General features: G+C 39.5%; 1 protein-coding gene across 7 annotated transcripts in view; it reads left to right on the top strand.

Annotated features, from left to right (window-relative positions):
- The window catches only part of PTK2B (protein tyrosine kinase 2 beta), a 115,248-nt gene extending 93,819 nt beyond the window's left edge, over window positions 1-21,429 (top strand). For 3 of the 7 annotated variants that reach the window (XM_081944297.1, XM_081944296.1, XM_081944295.1), the window contains exons 19-31: window positions 3-103; window positions 3,154-3,243; window positions 3,509-3,713; window positions 4,189-4,297; window positions 6,305-6,370; window positions 7,964-8,089; window positions 12,075-12,221; window positions 12,701-12,739; window positions 14,753-14,780; window positions 15,508-15,563; window positions 17,852-17,998; window positions 18,692-18,772; window positions 19,805-21,429. In XM_081944297.1, coding sequence (XP_081800423.1) covers window positions 3-103; window positions 3,154-3,243; window positions 3,509-3,713; window positions 4,189-4,297; window positions 6,305-6,370; window positions 7,964-8,089; window positions 12,075-12,221; window positions 12,701-12,739; window positions 14,753-14,780; window positions 15,508-15,563; window positions 17,852-17,998; window positions 18,692-18,772; window positions 19,805-20,020 — 1,411 coding nt within the window. In that variant the 3' untranslated portion in view covers window positions 20,021-21,429. The remainder of the gene's footprint in view (window positions 1-2; window positions 104-3,153; window positions 3,244-3,508; window positions 3,714-4,188; window positions 4,298-6,304; window positions 6,371-7,963; window positions 8,090-12,074; window positions 12,222-12,700; window positions 12,740-14,752; window positions 14,781-15,507; window positions 15,564-17,851; window positions 17,999-18,691; window positions 18,773-19,804) is intronic. The other 4 variants (XM_081944298.1, XM_081944301.1, XM_081944300.1 and 1 more) reach the window with 4 other exon arrangements.
- Window positions 21,430-24,018: the final 2,589 nt, after the last annotated feature.

Below are 24,018 nucleotides of genomic sequence, written 5' to 3'. Positions count from 1 at the left end.
AGGGACATTGCTGTCCGTAATGTGCTGGTAGCTTTGCCTGAGTGTGTCAAATTAGGAGATTTTGGACTTTCCAGATACATTGAGGATGACGAATATTACAAAGGTAATGGAAAGGAGCTGGGAAAAACCCAAACTTTGAGGGTAAACTTTATATTATATGCATTAAAATATTTTTATTTGGCTGTTATTGCACACGCACTATTAGCTTCTCGGTAGAATATATAGAAGAACTCAAGTGTGTGTCTCTCTCTTCTGCATCTCCACTGGCCAAGCTCTGGGGTAGCTGAGCTGGAAAAAAGTATGGAAGTATCTCTTATACTGGTCTATGACCATCATAAAGATTTGATTAAGATCTTGAGGAATTACTACTAGTAAGAAGAGACAATGTTGTCCAGGGCAACAGGCAATCCCAAAAGCTTTTGGAAGCCCTGCAGAATTACTGCAAATTTAATTTTTAATGAGGTGAAGTAGAAAATTGTTAAATGCATAAGAAATAATTACGTTATATATACATAAATTATAATAAATTTAAAATAAATTGCTCTTCTATCCCAGCCTTATCTCTTCATTGCTACTGGCGTGACACTCAAAGGCTAAACACAACTCTTTTCTCCACAAATATTATGCGGTTACCTATAAATAGGTCAGTGCTTTGACCCTGTAAGGCAGTTATACCCCTAACTATAGCCAGGAAGTTCCAATATTTTGGGATTATTTGGAATGCTAATGAAGGGTACTGCAGGCTACTTCTGCTGTCTGCTAGCTGCCTGCAATTTGGCAGTTCAAATCTCACCAGGCTCAAGGTTGTCTCAGCCTTCCAGCCTTCCCAGGTGGGTAAAATGAGGACTCAGATTGTTGGGGGCAAGTGACTGACTCTGTAAACCACTTAGAGAGGGCTGTAAAAACCCTATGAAGCACTAGCACTTAGACCTATATATATATATATAGTTCCTGTTGTTTACAAGATGAAAAACAAATTTGGCACATTCCTTGTAAATCACTGAGCAATTTTCCTCCACTTATATGTTCTTCTGATGGCAAAAGCATCAAACAAAACAAGACTCTCCCACTTGGCCTTCTCTGTCAAACTCTTGTCCTGCCCCTATTCATCCAGTCATTAGATTCTTGGGACCTAGCTTCCCTATGTATTCCCAGAGGCTACTTTAGCTAGATCAACAGCAAGCAATGGGCCATTCACACACAATGTGCAGGAGCAGCATTGTTCAAGAAACAACAGCAATCTGGAAAAAGGCAATAAGGCAGAGTCTGTTTTCCTCCCACCTTTCCTCTTCTTCCTCCTCCTCTTTTGTTTCTTCTCTCTGCTCAATTAAACTCCACTGTGAAAATCTTGTTTACTCTTAGACACCAGAGAGAAGGGGGGTGGGGGAGACCATCTACAGTTATATGTATCTGAGCCAATTTGCATGTGAGTGGGAGAAGGTGGATAGCCCAACAATGACTATTGAGTAGTTGAAAGCTCACTCTCTGACACAGAAACTGAGAATAACAAGTATTTGGAGCTGAAGAATCCCTATTTCTGGTCTTTTTTTCTGTCAATGCATCTTCTCATCCTCACAATTCACTGGCAGTAGACATAAAGAGAAGCAGTAAAAATCTTGGGCATAATGGCTCTTGTATAAGTGCATTGGAATATAACCTTCATGAAATATGTTTTAGGTTCAGTCCTCAGCATTTCCAGATATACCTATGGGAGAAAGCAGGGTTGGAAATAACCCCCCAAAACATATCAATAGCCTGTTGATTAGATAAAAGACAGCATCTGATTTGGAAGTTTTATATATTTATAAATTTGGATATGGAGGTCACATAATTCACATTTCATTGGCATCCTTTGGCATCCTTTGGCATCCTTTCTTTAATGATTCTATTCCACTATTTCTTCAATAGTACTATAACTCTTGTCCCACAGCGAATTGTCCCATGACAAGTTGGCCATGGCAAATTGTTCTGCAGTGAGTTTTCCTATGGCAAGTTGGCCAGAGTGAGTTATTATAGAACTCGAACCACAGCTCAGAGTAATTTCTGTAATGCAGGCATACTGCAATACCTAAAAGCTTGCTGTTTTGCCCCAGCCAGAATGGAACAACTCGCTGCAGCCAACTCATGGCCAACTTACTGTGGGATAACTCACCATGTCCAACTTGCCATAGGACAATTCAACAAATCAATTTAATTATTTAAAATACTGTAGTTTAAAAATATTTTAATTTTTGTCAACCCTAGTTCATTTTGTCCCTCCTTCATCAGGCTTTCTCTAATGATTTTATTCCACTATTTCTTTGAAATTAGTGTAATTCTTTTCCCATGGCAAGTTGGCCATGGCAAAATGTCCAATGGCAAGTTGGCTGTGGCGAGTTGGTCATGGTGAATTGGCTGTGGCGAATTGTCATAAACCCTTTGCCAGACCTAGATATTCAAGAGGGCTACTGTATAAAGCTTACTGCTATCTTAGTTAACCTGGGATATTCATGAACAGTCTACAACTGATCTTCTTAAGAATCCTCTCAAAAAGGATCCATCTGACAGCCATGTGTCAGAAATGATTTCCTACAGATCCCTGCAGAAAATAGGGGGTTGGGCTTGATGGATTAAATGTCCAATTCTATTATTTTACTACATGAAGTATGACTCATGTAGATCCAGTGAGATGGGAAAGTTCTAGGAAATGAAGGGAGTTTTGTAGTTTCAGAGAAATCTTTACATCTATTAAATCATATGAACGGTGGCAGGACTTTGGGTTGGGCACAAAGGACATTCAGCCATTGACCAGCTTGAAGGCAGCAACAGTGAACACTGGCTAATTTCTGTAAGTTTTACCCTGGAAAAAATATAGATGTGCCCATGTTTGAGATGCTGTAAACTCCAACATGATCAGAAAAGGATAAAAAACAATTTAGGTCACTGATAGTGTTACCTAGTTGGCTAATGAAACTTGTGTGAGAACACAATCAAGCTCAGAGAGCACCAAGGACCACATAAAGCCAATTTGGATGTATTTAAACTTGTGTTGTAAGGTTTGAGAAATGAATGGTTTGCCTGTCTGGAAATTCTTTCTGGTTCAGAAAACTGAGAAAATGTATCTAGCTATAAAGTTAATACATTTCACCCTAATTTCTTCTTCCTACAATTCAGCATCAGTGACTCGCCTACCCATCAAGTGGATGGCTCCAGAGTCAATCAACTTTCGCCGTTTCACCTCTGCCAGTGACGTTTGGATGTTTGGTGAGTAGAAGATTGGACAGTAACAGCCATGTCTACATCCTTCAGATGAAGAGCCTATCTGTACCTGCATGCCAACAAGAAATTCTTTAATATTCAAGCCCTGTCACCTTTCCCAAACCTCTTTAGAAACAAGTGGCATTGTTTAAATATCCAAATCCACCCTCTAAATTGGTGGTTGAAAAATGGACTCTACCAGCAGGCACTGCCAGTTTATCCCAAGCTGTATATGCAATCCAGTTTCTAAAACATTTCCTTTTGTGCACAGCTGTTTGCATGTGGGAGATCCTTAGCTATGGCAAACAGCCTTTCTTCTGGTTGGAGAACAAAGATGTCATTGGGGTGCTGGAGAAAGGAGACCGTCTTCCCAAGCCAGATGCCTGTCCACCTATCCTTTATGCTCTGATGACCCGCTGTTGGGATTATGACCCCAATGACAGGCCCAAATTCAAAGAATTGGTCTGTAGTTTAAGGTGAGTGAGCCTTGTCTTCCCCAAAAAAATTGTACAAAAAAAAAAAAGAATGTTCTGCCACCTGAATAGGTTATATAAGCAAATCTTCAGAATTTTTTTTATAGGGGAAAATGTACTCTGGTTTCCTTTTCAAATAAGTTTTACATGCAAAGCCATTCACACAGTAACAAAAACTCCAATCAGCCAATAATTTGTGAGATTTCAATTCATTGAATCTTAAATGCTGCAGGGAGACGGAGCAGGAGGACAATTATGTTGGATTCAGTATCCCTTCAGTCCCAGCTAGCATGATTGATAGACCCCCCCAAAAAAGGTGCTCTATCCCTTTGCATAAATTAAATGGTACGGTCTTGTAAAATATTTACAAACCACAGAGAGAAAGAAAGAAAAGCTACAGATCACTCTCTATAGGCAGCAGATGGAGCTCACGGATAAGCTAAATGGTGCTCTTCTTTTTCCCGTTTCTGAATTTCAGTGACATTTACCAGATGGAGAAGGAGATTGCACGGGAACAAGAGAAGAATAATCGCCGTCGCCCCCCCAAAATTATGGAGCCTACCTCTTTCCAAGAGCCCCCTCCAAAGGTGAGATTTTGCTGGAAATGTTCTGCAGATATGGACATATTTTTTTTAGCTTGGATGTGAAAAAGATCTGGCACCCACCATTGGTTTTGGGAAGAATCATACAGGTTTTGTCCTCAGAATGGGGATTTTGCTCTATCCTTCCCCTGGAGTGTGGTGGGAATGGAGATTTTACAGTATCCGTCCCCTGCCATGCCCATAAAGCCATGCCACACCTACCAAGCCACACCCATAGAACCGGTAGTAAAAATATTTGAATCCCGCCACTGCACTGTAGGTGCCATTTCTGTGATTCCTCGGGATTCACCCTTTTAAAAAAGCAACGGTAATATATATTTCACTCCTGAGCTGATCTTCAGGCTTTTTTGTTGATTATCAGCCACAATCAGTTCAATACAAAATGAATAAAAATCCATACTTCTTAAAATGTCACCAATTCAAAATTAACGTTTGCAGAGAATATACCCCCAATTACACCAGTTACTAATCCACCACCAACTCTTGAGTTCTGAATAATTTTATTTTCAGCGTCTGAGCATCATGATCTGTCCTCCCAGGCAATATTTTAAAAATATTTTCGCTGTTGTTATATACAGCAGAATAATTGGAAAGGCAAAACAAAACTCATGACTGATAATAAAGTAAGTTACATTCTCTGTGTCATCCAGTAAAAATTGTGAAAATGTCATGTTTGCTGACTACATTTCATAAGAAGATGAAGACAATAAAAGGACACTAACTTAGACATACGTGTGGTGGGTGGGAGGCTGTTTGGCTAAAAGCTCCTGATTCTGATAGTCAGAAAGCCATTGTCCACATGTTATTATTCTCTCAAATATTGTCATGGTGACAAAACAAGAGGAAAGAAACATTTGGACATTGCAAAGGTTTAGGAATGAAAGCCAATAGTTCTGCATTCAATACATTATAAACAACATAAACTTCATCGGAAGGTATATTTGAGCTGCATTATGATGAAAAACATTTCTCAATGTCAATAGAAGACAGTCGGTTGAAATTTCTGCAGGAATAAAATCCTAACTCCATTTCTTTTATTTCCTCTTTTTCTTTGACCATCTGGGATGGCCATTGTAATAAAATTATGTGATTAACATAACTAACACCTTAATTCTTAATTCATCATGCCTGTTTTAAAAAAAAAATTAAGCCTTCAGATATGTCTTATTCCTACAACTGCATGGACTAATCCCTGTAGTTTTCTCGGCAAGATTTTGGAAGTGATTTGCCATTGCCTACATTCTAGGGCTAGGAGAATGTGACTGGCCAAGATCACACAGCTGGTTTTGTGCCTAAGGCAGGACTAGAACGCAAAAGCTCCTGGTTTCTAGCCTGATGCCTTACGCACTACACAAACTGGTTTTCATTAAGAGTTTAAAACATAATAAATATTATTATTGGGAGTGGTTCTTTTTTGTTTCATTGATTTATTGGAGATGTTGTACTAAGTGTTACACTCCAGAAATTGTGGGCGCTCCATCACTGGATATTTCTAAGAGTCTAGGCCAGGGGTTTCAAACTCAATTTCATTGAGGGCTGCATCAGGGTTGTGTTTGACCTCCAGGGGCCAGGGTGGGTGTGGCCAGCTCGACATCACTTGTGTCAGGAGTGCCTATGGAGGCCCAAATGCTCTGCCAATGAAAACGGGCTCCCGAGCTCCGTTTTTGGCTGCCACGGCCTCCTGCAACCTGGGCCTTGAGTTTGACACCCCTGGTCTAGACAGTCACTTATCTGAAATGGTATAGGTTAGCCTGCTTGAGTAGGGGGCTGGACCAGAAGACCTCCAGGGTCCCTTCCAGCTCCTTCTATTCTATATATTTCTGCAGTGTGCATGAAGCGTAGGTTTGTGCATATTTGCAAATATTTATAGATTTGCTATTTAAAAAGTTAAGATATTGAAATAGGTAAATATAGCAATTATTTCCAGATATGTGAGTCAATCCTCCTCTGTTAGCAGCCTTGCTATGTAGTTGTTTTTCTTATTCCTCTCAGCCCAGCAGACCAAAGTACAAACCACCTCCTCAGACCAATTTACTGGCCCCCAAACTGCAGTTCCAGGTAAGATCCAAGAGGTTTCTGAACGCTACTTTTGTTCTATTCATGCTTTTCAGAACTAAAGCATCTCTTTTGCAATTGGCTTTTTCTTGGCTTATGTTTCTTCATTTCTTCTGAGTTGTTGATAAGCACCACTTTCCTTCCCTCATTCCCATTCCCTGTTGGATATGCAGTAGCTGCTTGATGTTTTCCTCCAGAGGTGATTCCAGAGGGATGGCCTCCCCTGATTAAAAAATACCATTCATTTATTCTGTCCTCTTTGCTTAAAAGTTTTGCTGAAGTGCACCTGGAGGAGGGAAAGCATATAAGAGAGACAATTATGTGTAGGTCCTCCGTAAAACTTTGACAATGGGGCAGGCAAGGTTTAGGGTTAGGGCCCTTTCTATGTATGTGATGCATGTTTATCAAAAGGGGTTGGGCTTTAATCACATGATCGTAGCCACCGTCTTAACTTTTTTTCACCTACCAGCATGAGAGCATCATTTCAAAATAAAAGCATGGTCTTGTAACTCTCTGCATTTCTAAACCAAGTAATCAATGTGATCCTTCTGTGTTTGCATATAAACTTTCAAAATCTTCACCTGCAATTACATCTCAGTTTTAATTTAATTGAAAAGTTCACCACGTTGACTGATCTTACCACTTTATTGTATTGCATTTGGCTTGTTTACCTGACATTTACTTTTGAAAGGAGAGCTTGCGTTTCTGCAAATATATCACTTTGCTTAAGATGCACTTGTAAAAAATCTAATCAGGATGTTGTATTCTTGTATTATTCTTGTCCTGCATTGCACCCTATGGGCTACTTATGCCAATTTTAAAGATAATTTATTTCATTCATATCCCCATTTCCATTTCTGTAATGACCCCCACCCACCCATCTGTTTATTTATTTGTGTGTTTATAGTTGAAAGCATGCAAATTCAAGTAGATAAATAGGTACCACTTCTGTGGTAAGGTAACAGTGAAAGTATCTTTGGACTCCCTCGGCTAGGAAACAGATATCAACATCACCCCCTAGAGTCGGACATAACTGGACAGAGGAAACTTTACCTTTACCTTATATAATTTGGTCTATTAATTTTGCCCATGGGTTTTTGTGTGTGTGTGTGTGAAGAGATTTTTAAACATGGACATCCTTACCTGCTGGTATTTTTGCTGATATTTTGATGTTTTATTTTCACTATAAAAGGATGGCACATATTTTTCAATTAACAAAACACACTGTCCTGTACTTGGGAATCTCAGTTTTAAACATTTAAAATGTCAATATACAGTATGTGAAGTTTTAAAAGAGGCTTTCACAATTGAGAGGAACTGATGGCAAATTAAAACTTTAAGGTGACTTCCTTTTTCTGAAGTAAAATAAAGGCACCAGACTGATAATTTCTGGTGCTTCTTAGTGTGGGTTCTAAAATCTGTTCTAAAAATCTTAAAAAGCTTCTCTGGCAAAAATATCTAGTATTGCTTGCTAAAATATGGAACAATGTCTTATATACGTGTTTCTGGAGTGCTTTCTCTGCTCAGTTTATGTGCCTACTGCTTATGCTGTGTCTATTGTTTTGTGCCCGCTGCCTTTTCCTTCCACCTTTTCAGGTGCCCGAGGGTCTGTGTGCCAGCTCACCAACGCTCACCAGCCCCATCGAGTACCCATCACCTGTCAACTCTCTGCATACCCCACCTCTCAACAGACACAATGTCTTCAAGCGCCACAGCATGAGGGTAAGACAAAGCTGGCCAGCTGGCCTGAGATTCAGCCTGAAAACAGATGCAAGATGGCGCCTTCAAGGCTACAAAGGCAGTGGGGGGGGGGCGCGAGAGACATTGATGTGAGTGAGTGAGTGAGTGAGTGAGTGAGTGAGTGAGTGGAAAGCCTTGGCTGACCTTAGTAGGTTGTTGTGAGACTACAAGAATTGCAATCTCCCATACACTATACGTTTTATATTTCCTTCAATAAATTTTCAAGAGAGTTCGCTTCAACTTAGTAATTTTCAACCTGATAAAATTGATGACCAATGTCAGCACAGTAATGAAAAGGAACTGGAATAACAGAAAATACGGGTTTTTTATTGATGAACTGAGAAGATGTTTCCCAATTATTCTATTTATTAGATTTATAACCTGTCTTTCACTCCAGAAGCTTAACGTGATATGGGTAGCAGTCCCCATTCTATTTCTGCTCACAGCAACAATATTGTGAAGTAAATAGGACTGAGAGTGACTAAGTTAATTTCTGTGGCTGAAGATGGACCCATTCTGGGAGATAGGTCTCACCATTCTGACCAGTACCTTAATTACCATCCAAAAGAGCTTGGATCTTGGCTCAGTGGGAGATGGCAAGGTTTCACTTTAGAATCTCACACACACCTGATTTATTTAGATTTAGATTTATATATTAGATTTCTGAAGACCACTCAACTTCAAGAAGACTTTCCTTAGTCCTCTCCCTCCTAGCCTTGGGCTCCCCATCTAACTGATCTACTTTACAGAGTTATTGTAAATTAAGATTACAATACAGTGCTAATGACATCCTGGGTTGTCTCATTTTCTGAAGATAGGTCAAATTACTTGAATTCAAGTTTTATCTCACATCACCGCCAATACTCTCAAAAATTAAATCTCAAGGCTAAATTAGATGAAATGTTTTATGGCTTAATTGGCGCACTCACAGCTCCAATGGGAGCATTTGTTTCTATGAGGATATTTCAGTTGAGACTGCTCTTCCTCCCAAAGCTGCCCAGAATAATTAATAAAATTTACACACACAGTTGTGGCAAATGATGTTGCTGTTGCTTACAGCGGACAGAGCATGTTGACTTTCCTTTCCACGCACATATCACTAGCCAAGATGAAAAACATCCACTGAACATTCAGCTCAATATGGTGGAAGGCAGATGAGTAGATGGATGGATTTAACCATCTGTTCCTCTTCCCAAGTTCACCAATGCAACCATTCTACCACTATCAATAATCAACTGCTTAAAGGGGAAATCCATTAATACCAGGAAAACTAAGGGGAGTTTTAAACTGCCTTTATGGATTAAAGATGAAATCAAGCCAACATCATGAGGAATGGCCCTAAATATTGCTCAGTTTCAGACCCTGGTCTGCTGGTTTTCTCTTAAGCACTGCATTTTTCACATTTAATCCCTCAGGGTCAAGTTCTGAAGCTCTAAGACCTAACAACATGTCCCTCAGTTGAGTTATTTTAACATGCACAACTCTACACCAATGTGTAACCATAGATATAGATGTGCATATCCATTCCTGAATTTAAAAAATAGTAATTAATTCCGAGATTGGGTTATGAACTGAATTTTGTGACTAAGATGACAAAAACACAGCTTGAGTTTTCATACGCTGAACTTGAGTAGAATGAATCTCCATTTGCTGTTGGTGGGTTTTCAATTTTTCAGTTCCCAGATGCCATATGAAAGTTGTCAGACGCATTGGGCATCAGTATAGTGTAGAGGTGAAGTGTTGGGTTTGGGCAGGGCAACACAAGTTTAAGTTCTTCTCAGCCCAGTGTACTTCATAGGGTCATTGTTTGGGAGATACTCTCCTATGTAAGCCCTCTTGAAAAAACAGCAAATATTCATACAATCAATACATAAATAAGGTGCATGTAGACTTTCTTTTAGCATTCAAGCATTCAAGCACAGATAGATGTGGAAGCCTGAGAACAGACTTGGTCATTATCATGCTTTCCTCATCAAGACGCTCCAATTGTTAAATAAAAAACTGCACCCCCCCCCCTTTCTCTTAAATGGAGAACCCTATGAAGCACTCTGAAGTAGCTTTCCTGTTTCTTTTGTCACATTGACAAAAGTTTCAGTCTTTCCCCAAGCTCCTAATATATATATTGCTAGGCAACAAACAGCCTGACTCACTCCAATAAAGGATGACTAGATATGAGTTCAGGAGACTAGTTGGTTCTATTTTCATGCATATTGCTAGGTGATTCCATTCATTCACCCAAAGTCTGGCTGAGGTTCTCTAGCAAGAAATTGCCAGAATATTTTTTTTTTAAAAAAAACCTCTAATAATGAAGGTGGGTGAGATGGACCACAACGTAAGCCTTTGTGGGGTTGAAATATACAATCGGAAGCAGGCCTACATCTTTTAGAGGGACAGGCAACAAATCCACAGCTGTATGTGAGAAGCTATGCTCCAGAAGGAGGACTTTATCTTGCTTTGTTTTATAGCTATTGTTGTTCTTCGTGCTACTCTTTTACTGCTTATGCAAATGTTCTTGCCTAATTTGCTTACATGTCTTTTTTATCGATTAGTCCTGCATAGCCTGCTTTCATTACAGTCCTATCTATTGAGGAAGGTTCTAGAAGATTCTATTGCCTATTGAGGGTTGACATGGGGCGGGGAGGGAGACGAATGGTTATACTACTTGAAATTGTTATTTTTTTGCCTGTAATGTTGGCCCCTATAATAATAAATCTTACATAGCCAAGATCTTACTTTGTTCAGGAAACAATGATAAAAACATATTAAATCGAGAGGAGTCCTGAGGAGTGAATTCGTGCTAACCAAGTACAACCTTTTTCCTTTCTTCATCTCTATCCCTTCACTTATCTCTCAGCCGAAGCCTTCGTGTGGTTCTTGGAGGCTTCCCTAGAAAAAGTTTGAGGAACCCAAGAACCTTCAGCCCAGGTTTCATTTAACAAGTAAAAAGTGGGGTGTGCCCATAACAAGAAAAGTGATACGACCAAACATAGGAACGAACATAATTTGAGGATTTGTCCTCAATGCATTTCAGATTTCTTGGTAGGGCAAAATGGTTCGGCAATTAAATAGATCCAGAGCTGCACATTGGAACATCCTTCCTCTGCAAATGGAATGACAGACGCTTTTAATCTCCTTTACTGTTAGCAATTTCCGCTGACAAACATATTTGAAGTACATTGGAATTATTTATTGAAGTACTGTTGAAGCCAATTGGCTCTGCTATTTATTTTGCCAAAGGAAAAAGAGCTACAGAATGCTCATAAAAGGTTGTACTCCATTTTTGTTTTGGTATGGTTCCAGAATTTATTTGGATTTTAGACTAATTAAACTTTCAATGTATCCTTTAAACCCACTCCCCTCAACTCTCCCTTTTTTCTTAAACTTCAAAAGTCATATCAATCTTAAGCTTAGCCATGTTATGGTCCCTGTAAAAGCTACTTAGCAAATTCTCCCCCCCCCCCTTTCACATCAACATTCAACAATGGCTATCTAGAACTGTAAGTTGTCCCTCGTCCCTCTGAGGGCCCAAACTCTCTACAGTGAGATACCCTTAGGCTTCTCTCTCTCTCTCTCTCCCTCTCCCTCTCTCTCTCTCTCTCTCTCTCTCTCTCTCTCTCTCCCTCTCTCCCTCCCTCCCTCCCTCTCTCCCCCTCTCTCTTTCTCTCCCTCCCTCCTTCCCTCAGCTGCAAAAATATTGATAACCACTAGATAGCAGTGAAGAGATACAGAAAGATCTGTATATCTGCTACCATGCAGTGGTCATCAACATTGTTGCAGCCCAAATATGGTAGCCTGAATGATCTTTCTATCTCAGGTGACTCCTCCCTGAAATTCATATCAATATCATATCATATCACCTTTAATTCTGGCTCACATGTGTCCCAATCCCTAAGGTAATTTGTAGGACTGGTAACCGAGTAGAGATTTGGAAGCCTCTCACTTTCCATTCTTTTCCTTCTTTTCTAAGGAGGAAGATTTCCTTAGGCCCAGTAGCCGGGAAGAAGCCCAGAAACTGTGGGAGATGGAACGGGCTAAAATGCGTCAGCTCCTCGATAAACAGCAGAAGCAGATGGTGGAAGACTATCAGTGGCTTCGGCAGGAAGAAAAAGCTTTGGTCAGTGAGTGAAGGAAGCAGAACAGAACCATTGGGATAATAAGATTTATTACCTTCCAGCTATCTTATTAAATTCAGGGAAGGCTGTTTCACGTAACATGGTCCTTTTGTTGCTTGTGGTAGAAACCAAAGGGGATTGGATGGGAGAGTTATACAATACTGAAAAACTAGCCCAAGGGCCCATATGGAGAAGCTTAAAATAGCCAGTGTGGAACTACTTAAGAGCATTTTCTTTCCTTTTTGTAGATCAGCCTGCTAGGGGTGATCCAAATAGCAAATCTTGGTTTCCCTACTTATTTAAACTGAAATTTAACATTTCTTAAAATGAGTTCTCTTGGGTTGAAAGCTGGATTTTTGCCAATTTAGATGCTCCAGCTTGTGTGGCAAGTTATTTTTTCACTCAGTGCATCACTCAAAATACTTGGTTTTATTATTCTTATTATTCTTATTATTGATTTTGCCCCTCTTCTCTATCACAGGACCCCATGGCTTCTGTGAAGAGCAATTCTAATCCCCCAGTAAGTTTACTCAAAGGGCCACCTTCCCTGGCATCACGGCACAATCTCTGGTCTCTACACTCTTTCATAGCCTTTATCTCTTCTGCTGACAATTTCAAAACCAGATAAAAGTCTGAAAAACAATCATAGAAATTAGCCAGTGACTGAATAAAATGATCATGGGGAGAAAACCCAACAGAATATCCAAACAAATTCTTTTCCCCCAAAACAGCCACAGGATGTTTATTATTTTGATTCAGCAGCAGGGTCTCCTTCTCTGCATTTCCCTGATTTAGAAGTATGTTTTCCCAAACTATGAGCACCTAAATTTTTAAAAAAACTGTGCACCTTTTCACAGGTCTTACTTCTTTCACTATCGGCCAGTAGGTTGGTGAGAAGGTTGCAGGTCTGGAAGTATATAAATAATTAATATAAGGATGCAGGTCTGGAAATATATCAATAAACTGTTAATATATTAAGTAATATTAGACTTTCTTTTATGCAGAATTGTGGTTTTAGGATAAATGTTTGTGAAAGTGTACACTTTGTGCCATCTTTGCCAATTTGCCAAAAATAATTTGCAAATTAATGTACAGTGCAATGAAGCAAATTTACGGCGGAAGGTACAAAATTAAGTTGTTTTAAATGGGACGCAAATATTGTTCAGTGTGGTTTTCTTTTCACGATGCCCATGATCTGTTTCTCAATTTTTATTGTTTCTCGCTTTTAAGCCACCTAGAGTTGTTTGGAGTTGGGCAGCCTTTAAATTAATTCATTTAATTAAACAGGGAAATCTACTGACTGCTGTCCTTTACTTGTTCCACATTAGAACAGTAAGGATAGATAACTGGCTAACTATACTGTAGTTTTCAAGGATAGAATAGTAAATTGGGGATGATCAGAGCATAGTTTATATTGGTTTATTTTTCTGCTAGCTCACAGGTCAAAAAATAGCACCATGCTTTGAGAAATCATCCCAGACCAGTATGGAGTCTGTTTTTTTCTCTTTTTCTCTAAACTTTCTGGAGAATTAGGTTTTACAATCAGGCTGCAGTGATTCTCTTAATAACTGTGACAAAAAAAAATCACAAAATGGGGCAAAACCCGCTTAACTGTCTTGCTTAGCAACATAAATTTTGGGCTCAGTGGTGGTTGCAAGTTGAGGACTGCCTATATTTACTTTATTTTTAAATACCCTTTTCTTTTCATTTTTTTTACATTTTTTTTCTTCTAGATTGACAGTTCACAATCTCACCTAAGACTTGTTACATGTAATAATGGACTCTCCTCTATATCCCTCCATATTTTACTGCCAAACCACCCTTTGCTGTTATTCAGTTTTTCTAAAAGTGCCTGGACTTCAACTCCTAGAATTCCTCAGTTGGTATGATTTTGAGGAATTGAAGTCTATGCAATCCTTAAAACAGGGCTGTCCAAACTTGGGTTTAAGACTTGTGGACTTCAACTCCCAGAATTCCCCAGCCAGCCTAGCTGGGGAATTCTGGGAGTTGAAGTTCACAAGTCTTAAAGTTCCCAAGCTTGGACACTCCTGCCTTAAAAGTTCCCAGGATTGAGAAACAATGCTGTAGTTCTTAGAACTCCCCAGTTCTTTTGAGGGTAGACCTTGAGTCTTCAGTACAATTGTAGTTCTTTACTGAATCATCTTTATACTGCTGTTTTGGGAGCTGTGGGGCTTTGCTTGACTTTCCTTCCTTCTTTCTTTCCAACACCAACTTTTGCAGTTGTTTGTGTGACCCTTGCTTTATTCTCCAATGGAGGAAAAGGAAAGCTCTTATTACTGATGCCCCCCAAAATGAGTTCCATACGATAATAAAAGAAGGGTCCAGACAACTGCCTAGAAGTGTGTGATCTATCCCTCTGATGCGTCAAACTTCCAAATGATTTCTCTGCTTGGTGGACTAGAACTTCAATCCTTGGAAAGCTGGAGCTTCCTTCTAAAGTTGAAGCCTTTGTGTAGCATTTTGCTGCAGGTGTCAAATGGTTTATTGATTTGTTTTGTTTTATTCTTTTCAGAAACTGCCAGAGAAGGAAACAAGCTACAGTGAGTATCTCCCCCAAGCTGACTGTTCTTCACAAATTATTGTTATCTATTTTTTAAATCTATTTTCCATTGATTCTGTGTATTTTGCCTCTCCTCCTGTACAATGAAGGATGTTTGCCCATTATTCCAGTGGTTTTCAAATTTGACAACTTTAAAATATGGGAATATAAGCTAGGGGATTCTGACAGTTGAAGCCCACTCATCTTAAAGTTGCCAAATTTGAAATGCACTATCCTATGGGTTGTAGAGTGTAATATTTGTGTAAATATAATCTATTAGCTGATTGATTAAAAACATGAGGATGTTTTCTTTTTAAAGAAATATTTCATCATTTCATGGCTGCTGCTACGGTGTTATTGACAATAAATAATAATAATAATAATAATAATAATAATAATAATAACAACAACAACAACAACAGTGATACCCCTTGTCATCGGGGCACTTGGTACCATGTCCAAGAATTTTAAAAGATACATCAACAAATTGCAGCTTCCTGCAATAACACCAGCAGAACTGCAAAAAAACCTGTGCTACTCGGAACATCGTACATCTTAATAAGGTACTTGGTTGATACCTAGGATGCTGGCAGCAACCCATGTCAATCATTAGCACCAATCAATGGTATTTGTGATGCATTTTGGAATGTTCAGTTGACTGAGTTTCATGTTTAATGAATAAAGCATATAATAATAATAATAATAATTTCTTTTGTTTCTCTTTATTGATGGCTTAGCTGAGTTTACAGGACCACCCAAAAAGCCACCTAGGCTTGGACCACAGGTATGTAATTGATCTTTATTTTTAATTATCCATCTCTTCTTAATCTGAAGCCAGAAATCAAGTAATTCATGCAAGAGGTCTGGTGTGATTTTCTACATGCATTAATTGTTCAATCCTCATACTGGGAGGAAAGATGAGAAAATTCCCATTGGGAAAGTATACATTTTTTTCCGAAGTAGTTTCCAATTGTGAGTAATAGGGTGGCAGGTTCCTTTTGTCATTGTAACCTTACAATAAAAGTAGTATATTTTTCATGGTTTTTGTTTCCTAGTCTGAACTATCTCAAAAGGTTAACATCAAACATGCAAGTTGGAAAGTGCTTTCCCCCTCCTTATGTCAAGTCCCAGGGAAATTCAAATTCAAACCTTTATTGTCAGAGTACAACATGTCTACAATGAGATTGGCTGAGCCACCCTTTGTGCACACACACCCAACACAATACAACTCACCGTGAAAGACAAAAAAATCCGTAACCCAGTAAAATCCTACTCACAAACACCCAGTCCTATTGCACTATGTGAGCTTATTGCACATCGCACCGGCCCCACAAGTCAATCGTATTATGTTGTTGTAGAGTTATTTTTCATTCAGGAGTCTGACAGTCCACAGATAAAAACAGTTCTTCAGCCTGTTTGTGCGGGGCTGCCTATGCTTCCATATCTCCTTCCAGATAGTAGGAGAATAAAGGACTGACCAGGGTGTGAGTGGTCCCTGAAGATTTTCAGGGAAATCAGGACATACAGACAGTTCAAATGAGTATAAAGATTTATTGCAAGGTTAAGCTCTCTACAAGAATTGGAACTAATAGTCCAAGCAATTTGGCGGTATATAAGAATCAAAGGAATTCAAGATGGTCTGGACTTGGATCTTTTGTGGGGCACGAAGGGACTCGTGACTGATAACGCATTTGACCCTTCCCTCAGGTTCAGCCTGGTAACCTCCTACGCCCTGCCTTTACATTCTAGAGAACTAGAGAAGGTTAATTTGGAAATGTTTTCTCAAATTGCATTTCTAGTTTGGACTCAGATTTCATCGATCGGACATTGTCCGGGCTGCCCTTCTTTCTCCTCTCTCTCCAGGTTATTCACAGACCATTACATTTACAGTCCCAGCCTTGTTTCTCTATCAACGTAACACTGAGGGACCAAGTATAAGAGATAACAGAAAGATTTCAGAGAGGAGCCTTGCACTGTGAATTGATGCTAAAAAGCTCCCTTCCTTCAAATGTTGAAAAGCACAGTGTAATGGTATGTGAGAAAGAGCTTAGGAGATGGGATGAAAAGACGCTGCTTAGGGGACAGCAAAGATGCATAGTGGATATAGCAAAAGGCTTCAAAAGGGCCCTCCCTCGTTTTCAAGGCTGTAGAGCTGAAGATAGGAGAAGATTTCCTTTCAGATTTACAATATTCTGTTAATGTAGCTTTACAATAAGGTAGAATTAGTTTTTTTTTAATTGTGTTTCCTTTCTGGTCTACCTGGTAAGACGGACTTAATGCCAATGAGAAGCTCAGCATGGTCACTGCCCTTGCTTTCCCTGTGTGTCTCCATATTTGTTTGTGTGTGATGTTGGTGTAGCTTTGCTGATAGTTCCAGAGGAAGGGTCTTGTGCATACCCAGGCTAGGAGAGCATTCAAAGCACTTGCTGCTACACTTGCAGAGAACACAACTCCTTCCAAAGTTTTGAGATCAAGCTCTCTCCCATACACATTTCTGTTTTTGGGTTGTAGTTTTTTTCCTTGAATCTATCCTTTCATCTTGGAAATAAATAAAAATTTATACAGAGAGAGAGAGAGAGAGAGAGAGAGAGAGAGAGAGAGAGAGAGAGAAGGGAAGGACTCTCTTTATGCCAAAAATCCTTGCAAAGTGCCAATTCCAGTGTTTCACCCAAACATAATGAACTCTGACAAAACTGGTGCTGAAATGAGCTACCAGAGGAAATGAAATTAGCATGGAGGAACCTCAGAATTTATGGAAGTCCAATAGAAACCTTAAAAATCTGTACATGTAAAGGGAAAAAATAAAAACCTTGGCGGATGTTATTGATTATGCGTAGTAGTATGGATCTCAGTTAGAAATGAAATACAGACTTCATCCTGGTAGATGTTCTGTTGCATTTCTAATTGTTATTTTATGTCCCTTTGGAAGCCTTCCAAAATCCAAACTCTACATTACATGGTAATAAAATAAGTAAAAAGGATGATTAACAAGAATGATAAGTAATAATGAAGAGGAAGGCCTCTGGGTTGGGGAATGCTTATTGGAGAGTAACTGTGTGCCCTCTTTTTCAGATGTCCCTACAGCCGACTCCCACAGCCAATCTCGATCGAACAGATGATCCTGTGTATAGTGATGTCATGGGGCTGGTGAAGGCTGTCCTGCGGTTGAAGAATGAAGTCAGCAACCATCCACCTGAGCGATATATTCTAGTTGTTAAAGTATGTTCTTTTATTTGACCCAACCCTGAACAAGTTCTCAGAATGGCATATGGAAAGGAAAGAAAGCAGTGCAAAGTATAACACAAACATGAGCCTGTCCTCAAATAGAAACCAATCTAAGCCCGCACAATAAGAGAGTCCAGAATGAACAGGAAGGAACAAAGAATCCAGTTGTAGAGACCGAGTAGCAGGCAGCTGCCAAAGTAGCGTGCTAGGATTTAGAAAGTCAGTATTATCATTTTATTAGTATTTCTTTAGGAAGTACCAGATAGAGTCAGCTGAGTTAGAAGAATCATTAAGTCAATGTGGAGCATAAGAGGCCTATCAGAAGCTCAGAAAAACCACAAAGGTAAGCTGGGCATACACTTTGGCAGGGGTGTGTGTGTCAAAATCTATTCAGGTCTCATAACTGCAAATGACAAAAAAAAAATCTAGAGCCCAAATCAAAAGGCAAAACTGTAGTCATAAGAAACTGATGGTGTCCTAAAGGATATTTATTTGTTTGTTTGTTTAGTCTTTCACAGAACTCATAAAGTTCTCATAGGATTCTGCAATAAAAACTCCTCTAGGCAATTATTTTCTAGACTGCATCTTCCATTCATGCAAGTTCCCTATATAGTTAAAACCTTCATGCGATGAACCAAAATAGCTGGAAGAATTTTCACATTACATTCTAACTTTTTCCTTTTGTAGGATGTGGGTCTTTCTCTCCGAAAACTCATTGGGAGTGTGGATGACATCCTTCCAGCCCTACCTGCATCCTCACGCACTGAGGTGAATCTTGATCAACAGTAAATCTTTCTGATTTCTAAGTGAAACTTTCCCTCTTAAAAATCAAGAAGGATTAGAAATGGGCCTTCCAACCTTGGCTAATTCCTGGCAAGATATTGTGGCCAATTATAAGAATAATTTGTTTGAAATCCTATATCTACCAGTGCAGGAACTGAGCAGAGATCAAAGGCAGTGGCAAAGAATTTGCTTCACCTGCAGAAGGTCCAAGATTCAATACTTGGTATCATCTCTTTAAAGAAATGAGAAAACCTTTTGTCCAATATTTGGAAAGGGCTTATTCTGAGAGTCAGTAATAACACCAGAAGATGACCTATTAGATGGCATATGTGAAACTAATGCTTATCAGAATAGACAACACTGAGTTGCCAGTTTTACAACAGCGTTTGTCTCAGCATGAAGAAGCCTTTAATATGCTGATAGTATTTAATAGTTGAGGTTCTGTTTGTTAATCTATTTTGAAATATATAATTAAATATCCTTTGGCATTTTGAATGTATTACTTTTTTTACTAAAAGCTAAGGCAAATAAATAGGGACGCGGTGGCTCAGTGGCTAAGACGCTGAGCTTGTCAATCAGAAGGTTGGCAGTTTAGCGGTTCGAATCCCTAGTGCCGCATAACAGAGTGAGCTCCCGTTACTTGTCCCAGCTTCTGCCAACCTAGCAGTTCGAAAACACATAAAAATACAAGTAAAAAATAGGGACCAGCTTTGGTGGGAAGCGTTCCGTGTACCTTTGGCATTTAGTCACGCCAGCCACATGACCACGGAGACGTCTTTGGTCAGCGCTAGCTCTTCGGCTTTGAAATGGGGATGAGCACCGCCCCCTAAACTCGGGAGCAACTAGCACATATGTACGAGGAGAACCTTTACCTTTAAAGCAAATAAATACGGAATCATATGGTTTTTTTCTCTCCAAAAGAGTTAATTGGGGTTGTCTTAAAACACCCTGTTAAAATTGACCTTGAAATAATACTGGATTTAATGGCCCCTATTGCTGTGTGTTTCCCATTGGCAGATTGAGGGTACACAGAAGCTCCTAAATAAGGACCTGGCGGAACTGATCAACAAGATGCGTCTGGCTCAACAGAATTCTATGACCTCATTGAGCGAGGAGTGCAAGCGCCAGATGTTAACGGCTTCGCATACTCTGGCTGTGGATGCAAAGAATCTCCTGGATGCTGTAGACCAAGCCAAGATGCGAGCCAACCTTGTGAAGGTCTCCTTTGAGTGATCGAGAGGGCTGACTTACGGATTTTTTAACCATCCCTCCACAACTTTCACATCCTGTCCCCCATCCTGCCTCACCAAAAACTGCTTGTGTCTTTGATTTTGTCACGTCTGTCTTCTGAGAGCAACGGAGAAGCCATGCTCAGGGCAAGGAAGAGACTTTTTTTCCCCTCCAATGTTCTGTGGACAATGCTGCTAAGGGCCACTGTGTGCACGAGAGGATCCTAGTCCCAAGGTGAGGATTCTTTCAACCAAACTTTGAACTCTGAATCTGCACCAGTCGTCCCATCATAGAAAGTGACTTCCGAATATATTCTGCTTCATTTGACAGTACCTCTGGCATCAAGTGATACAGTTTGTCCCACTGGTGAAAGGAATCACAGGCAGGGATGGGTGGGGTAGCTTATGAGCCTCTACACTGTTCTCAGGATAAGCAAAAAATAAAATAAAATGACATGTAAGATTTCTCTTGGTTGAGCCAAGGGTTCTAAAAAGCGAGGGAGAATGTGTTTGCTAGGCCTTGCTACATCTATTTTGACTGAGGATGTTCCCATGGGGATGCTGGTTCCTCAGAAGAGACTGTGCATCTTTCTGTGTTGTATAGAAACATATATTTAATGGCCCTATCTGAATGTGTGCGCCCTCCCTAAATCTTCTTCCCTTAATAGCCTCATTTATTGAATTTTTGAACAAGTTTAAAACATAGATCTCTCTCTGTCAATTATACAGATTCAAATAAATGTATAAAGCCATAAGAAGTACAGAAGGGAAATCAGGGTTTAAGAAGTTGGAAGTGTTTCAGCCATTATAAGCTGGTTAACTTGAAAAGTTACTTGTAGCCACCACAATCTTTCTGGGTTTTTAGGTATAAGGTTGCAAGTTTAGATGTAAATGACATTAGTACAGCTGGGGGGGGGAGGGGTTGTACATATCTTCTCTCCCCTTATAAATATAGATCAAACACAGATCTGATCCCATATTTGCTACTGAATTATAATTTGAAATTAAAGTTTCCTGGCAAGCATTGGTATTATGCCTCATAAATATGGGACTTACATTTTGCTACTAAAATTGATGCTTCTGTTGAAAACAAGCATGTTTTGAAGGATTAGAAGCCATTAATGTGTTTGTAATCCTATTGTCTTGAATGCAAGTATCTCATTCCTGAGGGAGAGGAAGGGATGGGGGGAGGAGAGGGAGGAAGCTGGAAAAGGTGCCTAAGACATTGACAAGGTATTTATATTTCTTAACCTACATGAGGTCAGCACAGTTTATCCATACTTCTTCATATTATCTTTATGTGTTTAAAAAAAAAAACAAGTTTAGAAAACTTTGTTTGCTATGTGGGTTTTGACCAGAAAATTAAAGCAATGTTGTTTATTTTGCCTGAGATAAATTAAATATAAAACTCCAGTGGCTGATCTTCCATTTCTTCATCACTTCATCATCATTTTGTTCTTATCTAAAGATCTGAGGTGGTGCCATAATGCAGTGTCATGCTTTACTATCTGCACAAAGAGCAGGGGTGTCAAACATGCATCGTCATGTTGTCGTCACATGATGTATTATGACTTTCCCCCCCTTCGGTGATGGGCGTGGCCAGCGCGTGATGCATCTGGCCCATGGGCTGCGAGTTGGACACCCCTGACATAGAGGTTGCAGGTTTGGTCCCTGACATTTTACAGTTGAAAATGCTCTACAGCTGGGAGGACTCCCTGACTGCAACCTGGAGAGCCATAGATCAGGGGTGTCAAACTCATGTCATCTATATGCAGTACAGGGGTTGGTTCCTGACAGCTCTAACTTCTTCTATAGAAGAGGTTCCACAAATCTACCGTGTCGTTTAGAACCAGTTCCAGCTCCCTCCCCCTGCCCATCCGCACCACGCTTGCCCCGCCCACAGCTCACTGATGGCTGGCTCACCAATCGCCCCGCCCGCCTCTAAGAGTCCTATCTAAACCTTAAAGTCTTAAAGCTGTCAAGTTTGAACACCCCTGGGTCTTTTTTTCTAAAGGGCTAGGGGTGCAAGGGTCTTGAAACTTGACAGCTTTAAGACTTGCGTACTTCAAACGCCAGAGTTTCTGAGCCAACATTTTGGTTGCTAAGCAAGAGCGTTGTTAAGTGAGTTTCACCACATTTTACAAGTTGGCTATGCCCACCCAGTCACATGACTGCCAAGCCACTCCCACTCGGTCACATGGCCGGCAAGCCACTCCCACAAAGCAGGCCACACCTACAGAAGAGGTTCTAAAAAAATTTGAAACCCACCACTGATGCAATAGTAAAATAACTACGATTACAGTAATGTAGTGGTCACTCCACATAAATTTTCTTGGTGCTTCAGCTTTTTACAACTTCCGCTCTATTGACAGAGCCAAGCTTCTTCTCTTTAAAAATTTCTCATATGTAGACTGCTTATGATACTTCGCTATATTCACAAGATTCAGAAAATTACAGCATATGCATGTTTTTGGTTATTCATCGAGCCAGCATTAATAGTCTCAAGGTGTCTCAAATTCAAGTTGTCTCAAACTTTTCTGAAGCCCATACATTGTATTCCAGCCAAAATGCAAGGCTGTGTTTGTGCTTTATGTATGACTCCAATGCAAAATTCTCAAAGCACATAGCAAAACCGCACAAAAATACAAATGATGATAATTAAGGGTCAATTACATTTTCATGTAAAAAAAATGTAAAGGCGAGGCGGAAACAATTAAAACAAGGTTGACTAGGCTGGGTATTTTAAAAAATGTTGTATATTCACTTGCTGTTGGAAACCCTTTGGCAAATTATTGAGTCTTACTGTTACTCTGCACGATGGGTAGTTTGTGGGCATTTTTCCAATACTTGAGGGGGTTTTAAAAAGCGAAATCAATGACTTAATCACCTGTTAAAAAGAAAAAACCCTGAGCATTTTTCCAAGTTTGCCAGGGTGGAAAGTATTAAAGGAATAACATTTACAGTTCCTAAAACAAGCAAAACACTTGACTGTGTTGATTTTAATGACATGTAGTCCCTGTTCACCTATACCCATTGCCCTTTTAATCTTTTAAAGTGGCTCCAAAATCATTGCCTGCCCCTGCATTATGACTTAATCTTAGAGATGAACCAGGCCCAAAAAGTGACTAAATTGGCTGTATGGATACCCATGTGCTTGCATTTCATCAAGGGAGGTGGGTTGTGCCACCAAGTACACAATCCAAGTGAAAATGTTGATACAGAAACAAGATTACTCACCAAACTGGAGAGTAGGACAGGATTCTCAATCAAAAATAGCAATTCCACTTTCTGAAGTTTTGTAAAAAGCAACATTTTAAAAATCAGATTGCAAAGATGTTATCCTAGCCCCCATACTGTGATGAATCAGTAAAACGATTTGAAAACTTTCTATGATCAGTGGTTGGCTCAAAACCATCACAGGTGACACACACACTCGGCTTGTCTTTGTCCTCTATGAATCTACCCACTTTGCCTGACAAAGAGGAGTTGAGGCTGCTGATAGTAAGACTTCTGGTAAGCCATCAAGGATGACAGTTTGTCAGGAGAAGGAACCACAGCAAAGAGAAAATCAATTGCCACTAGCCAAAAAGAAGGGTGTTCCATCCATCCACCCATCCACCCATCCTATCATCTTCTTCTTTTTTTAATATTTTTTTTTATTTTCAAAACAAACACAACATATAAAATCTTCCTTCTTTACACTATAGAAAGTGTATCAGCCGGTTACAAAAGGCTTTCGTGCATCTCTTCTACCGTCATCAAGCATAATTCATATTAACTCAAGTATTTTAACTCAAATATTTATACATAATAACATCATCATACCTCCATTTTCATTTGACTATAATTGTTTAAACGTCCTTCATCATAAAATATACCAAGATTTAATACATAACCACATACTGGCATTTCATTTACTATTTCTTAAATTCTCCAATAACATTGAATCCTTATGTCCTATTCTAGCTAAACATCCATAATATTTAATAACAAAATTTTATA

The sequence above is a fragment of the Natrix helvetica genome (genome assembly GCF_964273705.1).
Source record: "Natrix helvetica genome assembly, chromosome: 2".
Classification (NCBI taxonomy): Eukaryota; Metazoa; Chordata; class Lepidosauria; order Squamata; family Natricidae; genus Natrix; species Natrix helvetica.
The sequence above is the reverse complement of the archived record's forward strand: the minus strand, read 5'-3'. Positions and strand labels throughout refer to the sequence as shown.